General features: G+C 39.5%; 1 protein-coding gene across 2 annotated transcripts in view; it reads left to right on the top strand.

Annotated features, from left to right (window-relative positions):
• The window catches only part of parp4 (poly (ADP-ribose) polymerase family, member 4), a 39,803-nt gene that overhangs the window by 14,537 nt on the left and 11,073 nt on the right, over positions 1-14,193 (top strand). The window contains exons 24-44 of one of the 2 annotated variants that reach the window (XM_028022153.1): positions 155-342; positions 427-526; positions 832-999; positions 1,150-1,230; positions 1,311-1,391; positions 1,465-1,560; positions 1,630-1,740; positions 2,247-2,267; positions 2,450-2,473; positions 3,463-3,495; positions 3,745-3,762; positions 4,464-4,487; positions 6,605-6,637; positions 6,887-6,904; positions 8,149-8,172; positions 8,877-8,918; positions 9,481-9,504; positions 10,039-10,056; positions 11,005-11,028; positions 11,403-11,420; positions 12,471-12,494. In XM_028022153.1, coding sequence (XP_027877954.1) covers positions 155-342; positions 427-526; positions 832-999; positions 1,150-1,230; positions 1,311-1,391; positions 1,465-1,560; positions 1,630-1,740; positions 2,247-2,267; positions 2,450-2,473; positions 3,463-3,495; positions 3,745-3,762; positions 4,464-4,487; positions 6,605-6,637; positions 6,887-6,904; positions 8,149-8,172; positions 8,877-8,918; positions 9,481-9,504; positions 10,039-10,056; positions 11,005-11,028; positions 11,403-11,420; positions 12,471-12,494 — 1,170 coding nt within the window. The remainder of the gene's footprint in view (positions 1-154; positions 343-426; positions 527-831; positions 1,000-1,149; positions 1,231-1,310; positions 1,392-1,464; positions 1,561-1,629; positions 1,741-2,246; positions 2,268-2,449; positions 2,474-3,462; positions 3,496-3,744; positions 3,763-4,463; positions 4,488-6,604; positions 6,638-6,886; positions 6,905-8,148; positions 8,173-8,876; positions 8,919-9,480; positions 9,505-10,038; positions 10,057-11,004; positions 11,029-11,402; positions 11,421-12,470; positions 12,495-14,193) is intronic. The other variant, XM_028022154.1, reaches the window with a different exon arrangement.

The raw sequence follows: 14,193 nt of genomic DNA, 5'->3' as shown, positions 1-14,193 counted from the left end.
ATATTGTATAAAGAAACTAAAGTGGTTAAATGAAATAAATGATTAATGTAAAAGAATAAGAAATGATTACTAAAATAATAATTAGTTGTAGTTCTACTTGGAATTAAAATATATTTCCAAACTTTACCAGTAATTCTCTTCTGTCTGCTGTTAGAGCTGCTCCTCAGTAGGGGGCAGCACTGAGCTGTGGCGGCCTCTCCGGGCTCTCAGCCTGCTGCCGCCGTCCGACGGCGTGCGAAACCTGCTGCTGCTGTCGGACGGCCACATCCAGAACGCGGCGGCCACGCTGCAGCTGCTCAGAGATAACGTCCAGCACAGTCGCCTCTTCACCTGCGGCTTCAGGTGAGGAAGGTCTTCATCCCTCGCTTCTTTTTCATGTTTAGTTTCTGTTCAAACTAGATGAAGTGGCTGTGTTTGTCATTTCAGCTCCACAGCCAATCGCCACATGTTGAGAGCCCTGGCTCAGGCAGGGGGCGGAGCTTATGAGTTTTTTGACTCTAAAGCGAAGTACACCTGGGCTGAGAAGGTGAGACTTTCTAATTCACATGACAAACTCGCATCCAACTTTTCTATTGGGCAAAAGTTTGAGTCGTAATCACAGTGTGACTGTGGGCAGTTGAGGTCCCCCTTAAGATACCGCCCTGGGTGGTTGCCCATGTTGCATTCAACATTCATGATCTTTATATGACCCAAAATGAAAGTGAGTTTAATTCATCCGTAGAGTTCTCCACATGTTTTCCATTTTGCATGGAAAACATTCATCATGAAGATTAATTTGAGTGTTTATCAGTTGAACTGGAGACGTTCTGATACCTGAACACATGGCTGCAGGTGGAGCGCCAGGTGAAGCGCATGTCGTCTCCCGGCTGCAGCTCCGTCTCTGTGAAGTGGCAGCAGTTCAACCCCAGAGCTCCTCCGGTTCAAGCCCCGAAGCAGCTGAACGCTCTGTTCAACGACTGCCACACGCTGGTTTACGGCTTTGTGCCCCACTGCACTCAGGTATTCAACCGGTTCTTCTTCTCTGCTTTACCTGCTGGGCTAGGTTGATCAATGATCAGAGAAATTACAAAGGAGAGTTGAGTTGATCATGAACTGACTGCAACTAACGATTAAAAAAAAAATTGATCAGATTTGTGATTTTTCATGCAGGCGACTCTTCTTGGAGATTTACGTGGTCAGGAGCTTCAAACCATGGTGTCAACAACAGAGCTGCAGAAGACCAGAGGAACGGTAAGGCTCTGTTTATTATCTGTATAAACACATTGAAATATGAAAAACATTCAACCTCAGCTACTGATTTGTTGTTTTAGTTTCTTCATAAGCTCACAGCAAGAGCCCTGATCAGAGACTACGAGGATGGAAACCTTGATATCACCGAAGCTGAACACGAGGTCAGCATGCGTGTCACCTTTGACCTCAAATCAGAGTTAAACTTTGTTGAAACTCCTGTTTTTGTGTTTTCAGGGTAAAAAAGCAGAGCTGAAGTCCTTCATCATCGATCTGAGCAAAGAGTTCTCCATACTGTCTCAGTTCACCAGCTTCGTGGCCATCGAAGAGAGGGTCTGTTTGTTTTCATGCCATGTTCAGAGTTGTTTATGAATCAAACCAAAGTAATTTTTCCTGTTTTAGGATTCTGAGAAGGCAGATGATGGCATCACAGACATCCCAAAGCTGGTCGCAGAGGAGGATGTGGACTTCTTGCCATACATCAACTGGAGTCTTCCTGAGGACAAAGAAAAAGTGAAAATATTTCTGTTAAAATGATCAAAACTATGAGTACATTGCGCTGAGGTTTAATCTGTGTGGTTATTTTTAAAATACTTGTTTTACAGCTGCACCAGCCTCCATTTTAACTTAACTCAGTGTACATTTGATCTGCGGGTGGGAATAGAAAACAAAGGGTCCAAGAGTTGATTCGTGAGACGCCCCATGTTTTCAGTGCAGCTATAGCCAAACTGGAGAAATGTTTCTGGACACTTGGCAATTTATTGCTAAAGGAAACATGATCAGATTTAGGTCAGCTCTTTAAGATTTTTGATTGTCTTTGCTACAGTAAAATACAAATTTAAAAGCTTTGAAATCTGAGGAGATTATTGGAAGGTTCAAGGATTTTAAAGTAATGGTTAATTCTTCTTTTCATAATACCCTAACCTCAGGTTTGTGGCAGGAACCGGATAATATTTGTGAGAAATAGTTAATTATTGTCCTTGTAACTGATTTTCTTCCATCTGCTCTCTTCTTTTCAGGTTGTGGTTTGTGATGCAGAGGTATTGATTATTTTTTAACTTAAATGCTAAGTAAGAGTTACAGCTGGAATAAATATATCTTACTGTTTGGTATTTTAGATGAAGAGTGATTTCTACCAATAAATTTGAAGCAACTGAAGTGATCAGATGCAGATCATACCTTTCTAATGAACTTTCCGTTCCTGCTTCTGTTTCTTTTACAGTTATCTGAAGAAAGCGATCGCGACGTACGAACCTTTACACGTAAATCTAGTATTCTAGAGGGTAGCCTCCCTCCGCCTACGGGTGGGGGGACGGGTCCTGACTGTCGTTTGTGCTTACGGGCCGAACAACAGTTCAGATTACCCACCCTTCTTGGAGTCCTTACTACTGGAGAGTGCTCCTACTGGGGACTCCCTTGTTCTGCTGGGGGACTTCAACGCTCACGTGGGCAATGACAGTGAGAGGTGGAGGGGTGTTGTTGGGAGGAACGGCCCCCCGATATGAACTTGAGCGGTGTTCTGTTGTTGGACTTCTGTGCTCGTCACGGATTGTCCATAACGAACACCATGTTCATATGTCCATATGTGCACTTGGCACCAGGACACTCTAGGCCGCGGTTCGATGATCGACTTTGTCATCGTTTCATCGGATCTGCAGCCGCATGTCTTGGACACTCGGGTGAAGAGAGGTGTGGAGCTGTCCACTGACCACTACCTGGTGGTGAGTTGGCTCCGGTGGCGGGGGAGGAAGCCGGTCAGACCTGGCAGGCCCAAACATGTTGTGAGGGTCTGCTGGGAACGTCTGGCGGAATCCCCTGTGAGACGGAGCTTTAACTCCCATCTCCGGCAGAACTTGAACAAAACTGTATTTAGAGGAGCTCCAATCCCAATGAAAATTAATAAAATGATAACCAATAACTCCCGAACGTCATAGCAGTTACTCTTTGAAACCTATGTAGAGTCACTCCAAACTTTAGGAAGAGGTGTGACTTAAAATTCAGTTCACTGATGCAGATTTCTGTTTTTACTCACCGTTGAGATGAAAGGACTGTTTCTGATTTATTGGTTTATCACCAATAAAGTCCTATGATCCACTCATTCCAACATGGAGTTCTTAATCTTTTTGCAACATTATCAGCACCTTTGACTTTTTCTGGTTTACCTCATATTTTATTTAAATCAACGAAATGATGGATAAAAATGACTGGAACTTGATTGTTATGTTTCTGTTACAGATGCTGTCCGCAGAACTTTGCTCCACTGTTGAGGTAACAAAGAGTTTCCACCACCAACGTTTTTTTAGCTACTCCTTTGCAATTTGTTACTTTAGGCCCTTATTTATGACACATTTTCCCAAAAAATGTTAAGAGTTACAGCTAGAAGAAATGTATCTTAATGTTTTTCATTTTACATTACAGTAATTTTAGCTAATAAACTTTAAAAAATAACATAAGTGATCAAGTGCAGATCATGCCATTCTAATTCACTTTTCTGCTTTCACTTTGTTTCTTTTACAGATATATAACGACCTCTATGTAAGACCCTTTACACACAAAAATAGTATTTGTATCATATGGCTAAGATGTTTTTAATTGATATGAGTTTCACTTTACAGTTTGATCGATGTTTTAATACCTAACAAGAACCAGTAGTTATCGGGTACCTACAGCTCTGGAAAAAATGAGACCATTTCACTGAACCCCATTGAAAACCTCCCAGTTATTCCACCAAATATTGATTTCTGAACTCTTCCTGAGTAAAAACATCAGTATTGTTGTTTCTAAATGAATATGAACATGTTTTCTTTGCGTCTGATCATTTTGCAGTGATCTCTTAATGTTTTCCAGAGATGTATAAGAATCGCTAATTGGCAGGTTTTGCCCATGTGACCCTTACGGCTTTTTCTGGAATATTTCACTTCCAAAGAATACAAATCTATGAAAAATGTCAAAAAATGTAAACAAATACCCACCCCTGAACTTTATTTTATTTTTAAATCTAAATGAAAAATAAAATTCTCATTTCACCAAACTATTATGTAATTTGGTCTTTTGTGGAAATGACAGGTAATGACAAATTTTAAGACAGATTTACACCTGGCAGAAAGGGATTGTAATGTTTGGTATTTTACTTGAACAGTGATTTCAATTAATAAAACTTTAAGCAACATAAGTGATCAAGTGTAGATCATTCCTTTCTAATTCGCTTTCCTGCTTTCTGCTTGTTTCTTTTACAGGCATCTGAACTGTGGGAGTGCAATGTAAGAACCTTCACACACAGATCTAGTATCTGACTCTGATGTTTTTTTATCGATGTTTTCACTACAGGATATTTATCAATCAATCAAATTTTATTTGTATAGCACATTTCAGCAGCAAGGCATTTCAAAGTGCTTGACATCATTACAAACACAGAAACACAATGCAACATAGAATCAATAATCAAAACAAAGCATTAAGTCAAGTTCCATCAATAAATTTGTAATTGATTACATTTCAAATACAATCCTAAACAGGTGGATTTTTAGTTGAGATTTAAAAGAAGTCAGTGTTTCAGCTGTTTTACAGTTTTCTGGACGCGACTCTGCAATATCGCATGGACATCGGGGACAGTTCCCCTGGATTGGCAGACTGGGGTGGTGGTTCCCCTGTTCAAAAAGGGGGACCGGAGGGTGTGCTCCAATTATAGAGGGGTCACACTCTTAAGCCTCCCTGGCAAGGTCTATTCAGGGGTCCTGGAGAGGAGGGTCCGTCGGATAGTCGAACCTCAGATTCAGGAAGAGCAGTGTGGTTTTCGTCCTGGTCGTGGAACACTGGACCAGCTCTACACCCTCAGCAGGGTCCTGGAGGGTGCATGGGAGTTCGCCCAACCAGTCTACATGTGTTTTGTGGACTTGGAGAAGGCGTTCGACCGTGTCCCTCGGGGAGCCCTGTGGGGGGTTCTCCGGGAGTATGGGGTACCGGGCCCTTTGATACGGGCTGTCAGGTCCCTGTATGACCGGTGTCAGAGTCTGGTCCGCATTGCCGGCAGTAAGTCGGGCTCGTTTCCGGTGAGAGTTGGACTCCGCCAGGGCTGCCCTTTGTCACCGATTCTGTTCATCACTTTCATGGACAGAATTTCTAGGCGCAGCCAAGGTGTTGAGGGGATCCGATTTGGTGGCCTTAGGATCTCATCTCTGCTTTTCGCAGACGATGTGGTCCTTTTGGTTTCATCGGATCGTGATCTGCAGCTCTCACTGGAGCGGTTCGCAGCCGAGTGTGAAGCGGCCGGGATGGGGATCAGTGCCTCCAAATCCGAGGCCATGGTCTTGAGCCGGAAAAGGGTAGAGTGCCTTCTCCGGGTCAGGGGGGGTGTCCTGCCCCAAGTGGAGGAGTTTAAGTATCTCGGGATCTTGTTCACGAATGGGGGAAGAAGGGAGCGGGAGATTGACAGGCGGATTGGCGCAGCGTCTGCTGTCAAGCGGGCGCTGTACCGGTCCGTCGTGGTGAAGAGAGAGCTGAGCCAAAAAGCGAAGCTCTCGATTTACCGGTCGATCTACGTTCCCACCCTCATCTATGGTCATGAGCTTTGGGTCATGACCGAAAGAACGAGATCGCGGATACAAGCGGCCGAAATGGGTTTTCTCCGTAGGGTGGCTGGGCTCTCCCTTAGAGATAGGGTGAGAAGCTCAGTCATCCGGGAGGGACTCAGAGTAGAGCCGCTGCTCCTTCACATCGAGAGGAGCCAGTTGAGGTGGCTTGGGCATCTGGTCAGGATGCCTCCTGGACGCCTCCCTGGTGAGGTGTTCCGGGCACGTCCCACCGGGAGGAGGCCCCGGGGAAGACCCAGGACACGCTGGAGGGACTATGTCTCTCGGCTGGCCTGGGAACGCCTCGGGATTCCCCCGGAGGAGCTGGAAGAAGTGGCTGGGGAGAGGGAAGTCTGGGCCTCCCTTCTGAAGCTGCTACCCCCGCGACCCGACCTCGGATAAGCGGAAGAAGATGGATGGATGGATGGATGGAAGTTTGTTCCAAATTTGTGGTGCATAGATGCTGAAAGCTGCTTCTCCTCGTTTGGTTCTGGTTCTGGGGATGCAGAACAGACCAGAACCGGAAGACCTGAGAGGTCTGGAAGTTTGATACAATAAAAGCAGATTTTTAATGTGTTGTGGTGCTAAGCCGTTCAGTGATTTATAAACTAACAACAGCATTTTAAAGTCTATTATTTGAGCTACAAGGAGCCAGTGGAGGGACTTTAAAACTGGTGTTATGGAGTTCTTAATCTCTTTGCAACATTATCAGCACCTTTGACTTTTTCTGGTTTACCTCATATTTTATTTAAATCAACAAAATGATGGATAAAAATGACTGGAACTTGATTGTTATGTTTCTGTTACAGATGCTGTCTGCAGAACTTTGCTCCACTGTTGAGGTAACAAAGAGTTTCCACCACCAACGTTTTTTTAGCTACTCCTTTGCAATTTGTTACTTTAGGCCCTTATTTATGACACATTTTCCCAAAAAATGTTGAGAGTTACAGCTAGAAGAAATATATCTTAATGTTTTTCATTTTACATTACAGTAATTTTAGCTAATAAACTTTAAAAAATAACATAAGTGATCAAGCGCAGATCATGCCATTCTAATTCACTTTTCTGCTTTCACTTTGTTTCTTTTACAGATATATGACGACCTCTATGTAAGACCCTTTACACACAAAAATAGTATTTGTATCATATGGCTAAGATGTTTTTAAATGATATGAGTTTCACTTTACAGTTTGATCGATGTTTTAATACCTAACAAGAACCAGTAGTTATCGGGTACCTACAGCTCTGGAAAAAATGAGACCATTTCACTGAACCCCATTGAAAACCTCCCAGTTATTCCACCAAATATTGATTTCTGAACTCTTCCTGAGTAAAAACATCAGTATTGTTGTTTCTAAATGTATATGAACATGTTTTCTTTGCATTTTTTTCTTATTTTGACCATTTTCTGCAAATAAATACTAAACTTTTGCTTTGAATTTCGGAGACATGTTGTCAGTAGTTCATAGAATAAAAGAACAATGTTCATTTTACTTAAACATATACCTATAAAAAGTAAAATCAAGCTAACTGATCATTTTGCAGTGATCTCTTAATGTTTTCCAGAGATGCATAAGAATCGCTAATTGGCAGATTTTGCCTATGTGACCCTTACGGTTTTTTCTGGAATATTTCACTTAACTTTTCTCGTTAGTTGACTGCATTTTCTCTGTGGGATCCAAAATCAGGCCTGTTAACATAAATAGGTTTGGTGCTTTAGAATTAGCGATCCAAGGAATACAAATCTAAGAAAAATGTCAAAAAGTGTAAACAGTTACTCACGCCTAAACTTTGTTTTATTTATTTTTTTATTTTTTTACCCCTCCAGGGGGTCTTTTGTGGGCTCTAGTGTACCTTATATGACAGTGGGCTGACAGGAAACGGGGAAGGAGAGAGGGGAAGACATGCGGCAAATGTTGTCGGGTCCGGGAGTCGAACCCGCGACGGCCGCGTCGAGGACTCAAGGCCTCCAAATACGGGTCGCGCTAACTGCTACGCCACCACGGCACGCCCCAACTTTGTTTTATTTTTAAATCTAAATGAAAAATGAGATTCACATTACACCAAACTATTGTTATGTAATTTGGTCTTTTATGGATATGACAGACAGGTAATTGTAGGCTGACTACAGGATATTTACAGATGATTCAGAGATTTTATGGAGAAGCACAAAAGGGCATTTTTTTAAAACAAATTTGAAGACAGATTTACACCTGGGAGAAATGGATTGTAATGTTTGGTATTTTACTTGAACAGTGATTTCAATTAATAAAACTTTAAGCAACATAAGTGAACAAGTATAAATCATTCCTTTCTAATTCACTTTCCTGCTTTCTGCTTGTTTCTCTTACAGGCACCTGATTTGAGCTTGTGCGATGTAAGAACCTTCACACAGATCTAGTTTCTGGCTCTGATGTTTCTATTTATATGACTTTCACTTTACATCTGGGTTTTATTTAATGGTGATACTTAACAAGAACCAGTACTCATGGAGTATCTATGACCCCTTACAGTTTTTTCTGGGACTTTTACTTCATCTTTCCAACTAGTTGGATACATTTCCTCTGTGGGGTCCAAAACCAGGCCTGCTTAGATAACTGTAACATCGGCGATCCAGTTAATGCAGGTCTAAGGACAGTCAAACCAATGGAGCCTTGACATCAGATGGGATTGATGGATGTTAAATGAACTGTGGTAATCATGGCTCATTTCCTCTCTCCTCCACAGAGAAGGGAGCTCCAATCCCAGAAATAAAAATTAATAAAATTATTATAACTCATAACTGCCAATAGTCACAACAGTTACTCTTTAAAACTTACATTAACAATCTAATTTCAGCTGATTGGACTTTAATTATAAAGACGTTTGTCTATTTAATGTCAAAAACCAACCATGAAATCCAGGGAACCGTCTGCTGACCTCAGAGACAGGATTGTCTTGAGACACAACTCTGGAAAAGATACAGAAACATTTCTGCCTGCAACATTTCTCTATCTTTGGATCTTTCTGGTTTATCTGTTTTTCACATTGAAGGAATGATGGATAAAAATACTGCAACTTGATTATGTTTCTCTTTTACAGAGGGACTATGGTGAAGTTTTGTACAACAGATTAACTCCTAAGGTAACAAGTAGTTTTCACCGCTTGTTTTTTTTAGCTGCGTCTTTACAGTTTGCTACTTTAGATCCGTATTTCTCAACTCCTTTCAGGGCACATGCAGCAAACCAACAGTTTGTTGTTTACACACTATCTGTGGTTCACTTGTGACGTACTCTCAGGGTACCGATGTGAAAATATTGGAAACTAGACAAGTACATACATATTACTTGCATCTAGAATCACCTTTGTGTAAATGACAAGTAATTGTAGGCTGGCTGCTGGATATTTACAGATGATTCAAAGATTTTATGGAGAGGCACAAAAGCGTACCAGTACAGTTATACTGGTACCTATAACTGTCCTTACAGGGTTTTTATGGTGTCATTATTATGTATTTTCTCTAAGTGGCAGCTAGGTATTGATTATTTATTCTATTAAAGTTAAGGAAGAGTTACAGCCAGAAGGAATGTATCCTTAGTATTTTACTTGAACAGTGATTTCAATTAATAAAACTTTAAAAACATAAGTGATCAAGTGTAGATCATTCCTTTCTAATTCACTTTGCTTTCTGCTTGTTTCTTTACAGGCATCTGAAGAGTTAAATGACGATGTAAGAACCTTCACACAGAGATCTAGTTTCTGGCTCTGATGTTTTTATTGATATGACTTTCACTTTACATCTGGGTCTTATTTAGTGATAATGCTTAACAAACACCAGTACTCATGGAGTCTCTGTAAAGTCTTCAACTATGACCCCTTACAGTTTTTCTGGGACTTTTACTTCACCTTTCCCATTAGTTGGATGCATTTCCTCTGTGGGATAACTAGGTTATCTAAACAGGTTTGATGCTTTAGCTTCGGCGATTAAGTTAATGCAGGTCTAAGGACAGTCAAACCAATGGAGCCTTGACATCAGATGGGATTGATGGATGTTAAATGAACTGTTGTAATCATGGCTCCATTTAATCTCTCCTCATTATTTATTTATTTTTGGCATTTTAGATAAATAAAGACTTAAACTAATTTAACCTGATCAGCACTAATCAGGTTTTATTAGTCAATATAAGTGATCAGGTGCTGATCATACCATTTACTCTTTTAACTCACTTTCTGTCCCTGCTTTCTGTTTGTGTTTCTTTTACAGAGATCTAGGGAACTCCAGGTAGAAGTACAAACCTTCACATACATTTATATATGACATTTTATTTAATATGGCTTTCACTTTACAGAATGGTCAGAGTTTCATCTGGGTCATTTTTGGTGGTAATGCTTGACAAGAACCAGTACCTATTGGGAAACGTTAAGCTAGCCATAGGCAGGTTTCCAGTATGTGACCCTTGTAGTTTTTTCTGGTCAGCTGAGTCTAATTTACTTGGGTCTTGAAGTAACTCTAGGTGTTTTCCACTTGGAAGTCGCGCTCTAACCTGTTAATGTGCGGTTTGGCTCTGCTCCTCGTTATTGTGGACGAGTCGTGAGCGCAGCAGCTGTGATCAACTCTCCACTGATGTTCACCTCGAGGTTCTGGTTCTGATGGGCTCAAATAGTCCCAGATATTTCATTTGGTTTCATAGAAATTCCTTTCTGACCCAAACATAATGATAAACACTCAGATCAGCTGATTATTTTGGCATACATATGAATATAATTACATTGTGGCACTTTATTTTTTTTTAATCTGCAACATTCTGGATTCAGATAATGGAGACAAAAAATGTAAACAAATTCCCACACCTGAACTTTTTTATTTTTAAATCTAAATGAAAAATGTATTTCACATTACACCAAACTAATGTTATGTAATTTGGTCTTTCACTTTTGCACAAACTGCAGCTCAGACAGAAGCTGATCACAGCTTCACCGTTTCTCTCTTCTTTATTGCTGCCCGTTTTTCAGAGACAAGCTGCTAAATCAAGATCATACAGCAAATGTTACCGCATTTTTTTAAAACAAATTTTAAGACAGATTTACATCTGGCAGAAAGGGATTGTAATGTTTGGTATTTTACTTGAACAGTGATTTCAATTAATAAAACTTTAAACAACATAAGTGATCAAGTGTAGATCATTCCTTTCTAATTCATTTTCTTGCTTTCTGCTTGTTTCTTTTACAGAAATCTGATTTTAGCTTGCGCCGTGTAAGAACCTTCACACACAGATCTAGTATCTGGTTCTGATGTTTTTATTGATGTTTTCACTACAGGATATTTACAGATGATTCAAAGATTTTATAGAGAAGCACTAAAGCGTACCAGTACAGTTATACTGGTACCTATAACTGTCTTTACAGGGTTTTTATGGTGTCATTATTATGTATTTTCTCTAAGTGGCAGCTAGGTATTGATTATTTATTTATTTTTGGCATTTTAGATAAACAAACACTTCAACTAATAAAACCTGATCAGCACTGATCAGGTTTTATTAATCAATATAAGTGATCAGGTGCTGATCATACTATTTACTTTTTTAACTCACTTTCTGTCCCTGCTTTCTGTTTGTGTTTCTTTTACAGAGATCTAGGAAACTCAAGGTAAAAGTACAAACCTTCACATACATTTATATATGACATTTTATTTAATATGGCTTTCACTGTACAGCATGGTCAGAGTTTCATCTGGGTCTTATTTAGTGATAATGCTTAATAAACACCAGTACTCATGCAGTATCTATAAAGGCTTCAATTATGACCCCTTACAATTTTTTTCCGGGATTTTTACTTCATCTTTCCAACTAGTTGGTTGCATTTCCTCTGTGGGACAACTAGGTTATCTAAACAGGTTTGATGCTTTAGCTTCAGCGATTAAGTTAATGCAGGTCTAAGGACAGTCAAACCAATGGAGCCTTGACATCAGATGGGATTGATGGATGTTAAATGAACTGTTGCTATCATGACTCCTTTCCTCTCTCCTCCACAGAGAAGGGAGCTCCAATCCCAGAAATGAAAATTAATAAAATTATAACTTATAACCTTCAAAAAAGATTACATGGAGAAGCACTAAAGCGTACCAGTACAGTTACGCTGGTACCTATAACTGTCCTTACAGGGTTTTTATGGTGTCATTATTATGTATTTTCTCTAAGTAGCAGCTAGGTATTACATACATATGAATATAATTACATTGTGGCACTTTATTTTTTTTTTAATCTGCAACATTCTGGATTCAGATAATGGAGTCAAAAAATGTAAACAAATTCCCACACCTGAACGTTTTTATTTTTAAATCTAAATGAAAAATGTATTTCACATTACACCAAACTAATGTTATGTAATTTGGTCTTTCACTTTTGCACAAACTGCAGCTCAGACAGAAGCTGATCACAGCTTCACCGTTTCTCTCTTCTTTATTGCTGCCCGTTTTTCAGAGACAAGCTGCTAAATCAAGATCATACAGCAAATGTTACCGCATTTTTTTAAAACAAATTTTAAGACAGATTTACATCTGGCAGAAAGGGATTGTAATGTTTGGTATTTTACTTGAACAGTGATTTCAATTAATAAAACTTTAAACAACATAAGTGATCAAGTGTAGATCATTCCTTTCTAATTCACTTTCCTGCTTTCTGCTTGTTTCTTTTACAGTCATCTGAAGAGATTGATGTTGATGTAAGAACCTTCACACACAGATCTAGTATCTGGTTCTAATGTTTTTATTGATATGACTTTCACTTTACATCTGGGTCTTATTTAGTGATAATGCTTAACAAGAACCAGTACTCATGGAGTATCTAAAAGGCTTCAATTATGACCCCTTACAGTTTTTTCTGGGATTTTTACTTCACCTTTCCAACTAGTTGGATGCATTTCCTCTGTGGGGTCCAAAACCAGGCCTGCTTAGATAACTGTAACATCGGCGATTAAGTTAATGCAGGTCTAAGGACAGTCAAACCAATGGAGCCTTGACATCAGATGGGATTGATGGATGTTGAATGAACTGTTGCTATCATGACTCCTTTTCCTTTCTCTCCTGATTATTTATTTATTTTTGGCATTTTAGATAAATAAAGACTTAAACTAATTTAACCTGATCAGCACTAATCAGGTTTTATTAGTCAATATAAGTGATCAGGTGCTGATCATACCATTTACTCTTTTAACTCACTTTCTGTCCCTGCTTTCTGTTTGTGTTTCTTTTACAGAGATCTAGGGAACTCCAGGTAGAAGTACAAACCTTCACATACATTTATATATGACATTTTATTTAATATGGCTTTCACTTTACAGAATGGTCAGAGTTTCATCTGGGTCATTTTTGGTGGTAATGCTTGACAAGAACCAGTACCTATTGGGAAACGTTAAGCTAGCCATAGGCAGGTTTCCAGTATGTGACCCTTGTAGTTTTTTCTGGTCAGCTGAGTCTAATTTACTTGGGTCTTGAAGTAACTCTAGGTGTTTTCCACTTGGAAGTCGCGCTCTAACCTGTTAATGTGCGGTTTGGCTCTGCTCCTCGTTATTGTGGACGAGTCGTGAGCGCAGCAGCTGTGATCAACTCTCCACTGATGTTCACCTCGAGGTTCTGGTTCTGATGGGCTCAAATAGTCCCAGATATTTCATTTGGTTTCATAGAAATTCCTTTCTGACCCAAACATAATGATAAACACTCAGATCAGCTGATTATTTTGGCATACATATGAATATAATTACATTGTGGCACTTTATTTTTTTTAATCTGCAACATTCTGGATTCAGATAATGGAGACAAAAAATGTAAACAAATTCCCACACCTGAACTTTTTTATTTTTAAATCTAAATGAAAAATGTATTTCACATTACACCAAACTAATGTTATGTAATTTGGTCTTTCACTTTTGCACAAACTGCAGCTCAGACAGAAGCTGATCACAGCTTCACCGTTTCTCTCTTCTTTATTGCTGCCCGTTTTTCAGAGACAAGCTGCTAAATCAAGATCATACAGCAAATGTTACCGCATTTTTTTAAAACAAATTTTAAGACAGATTTACATCTGGCAGAAAGGGATTGTAATGTTTGGTATTTTACTTGAACAGTGATTTCAATTAATAAAACTTTAAACAACATAAGTGATCAAGTGTAGATCATTCCTTTCTAATTCATTTTCTTGCTTTCTGCTTGTTTCTTTTACAGAAATCTGATTTTAGCTTGCGCCGTGTAAGAACCTTCACACACAGATCTAGTATCTGGTTCTGATGTTTTTATTGATGTTTTCACTACAGGATATTTACAGATGATTCAAAGATTTTATGGAGAAGCACAGAAGGGTACCAGTACAGTTATACTGGTACCTATAACTGTCTTTACAGGGTTTTTATGGTGTCATTATTATGT

Source organism: Xiphophorus couchianus, chromosome 7, assembly GCF_001444195.1.
Source record: "Xiphophorus couchianus chromosome 7, X_couchianus-1.0, whole genome shotgun sequence".
Taxonomy (NCBI): Eukaryota; Metazoa; Chordata; class Actinopteri; order Cyprinodontiformes; family Poeciliidae; genus Xiphophorus; species Xiphophorus couchianus.
Note: the sequence above shows the minus strand (reverse complement) of the source record. Positions and strands in the feature narration are given on the sequence as shown.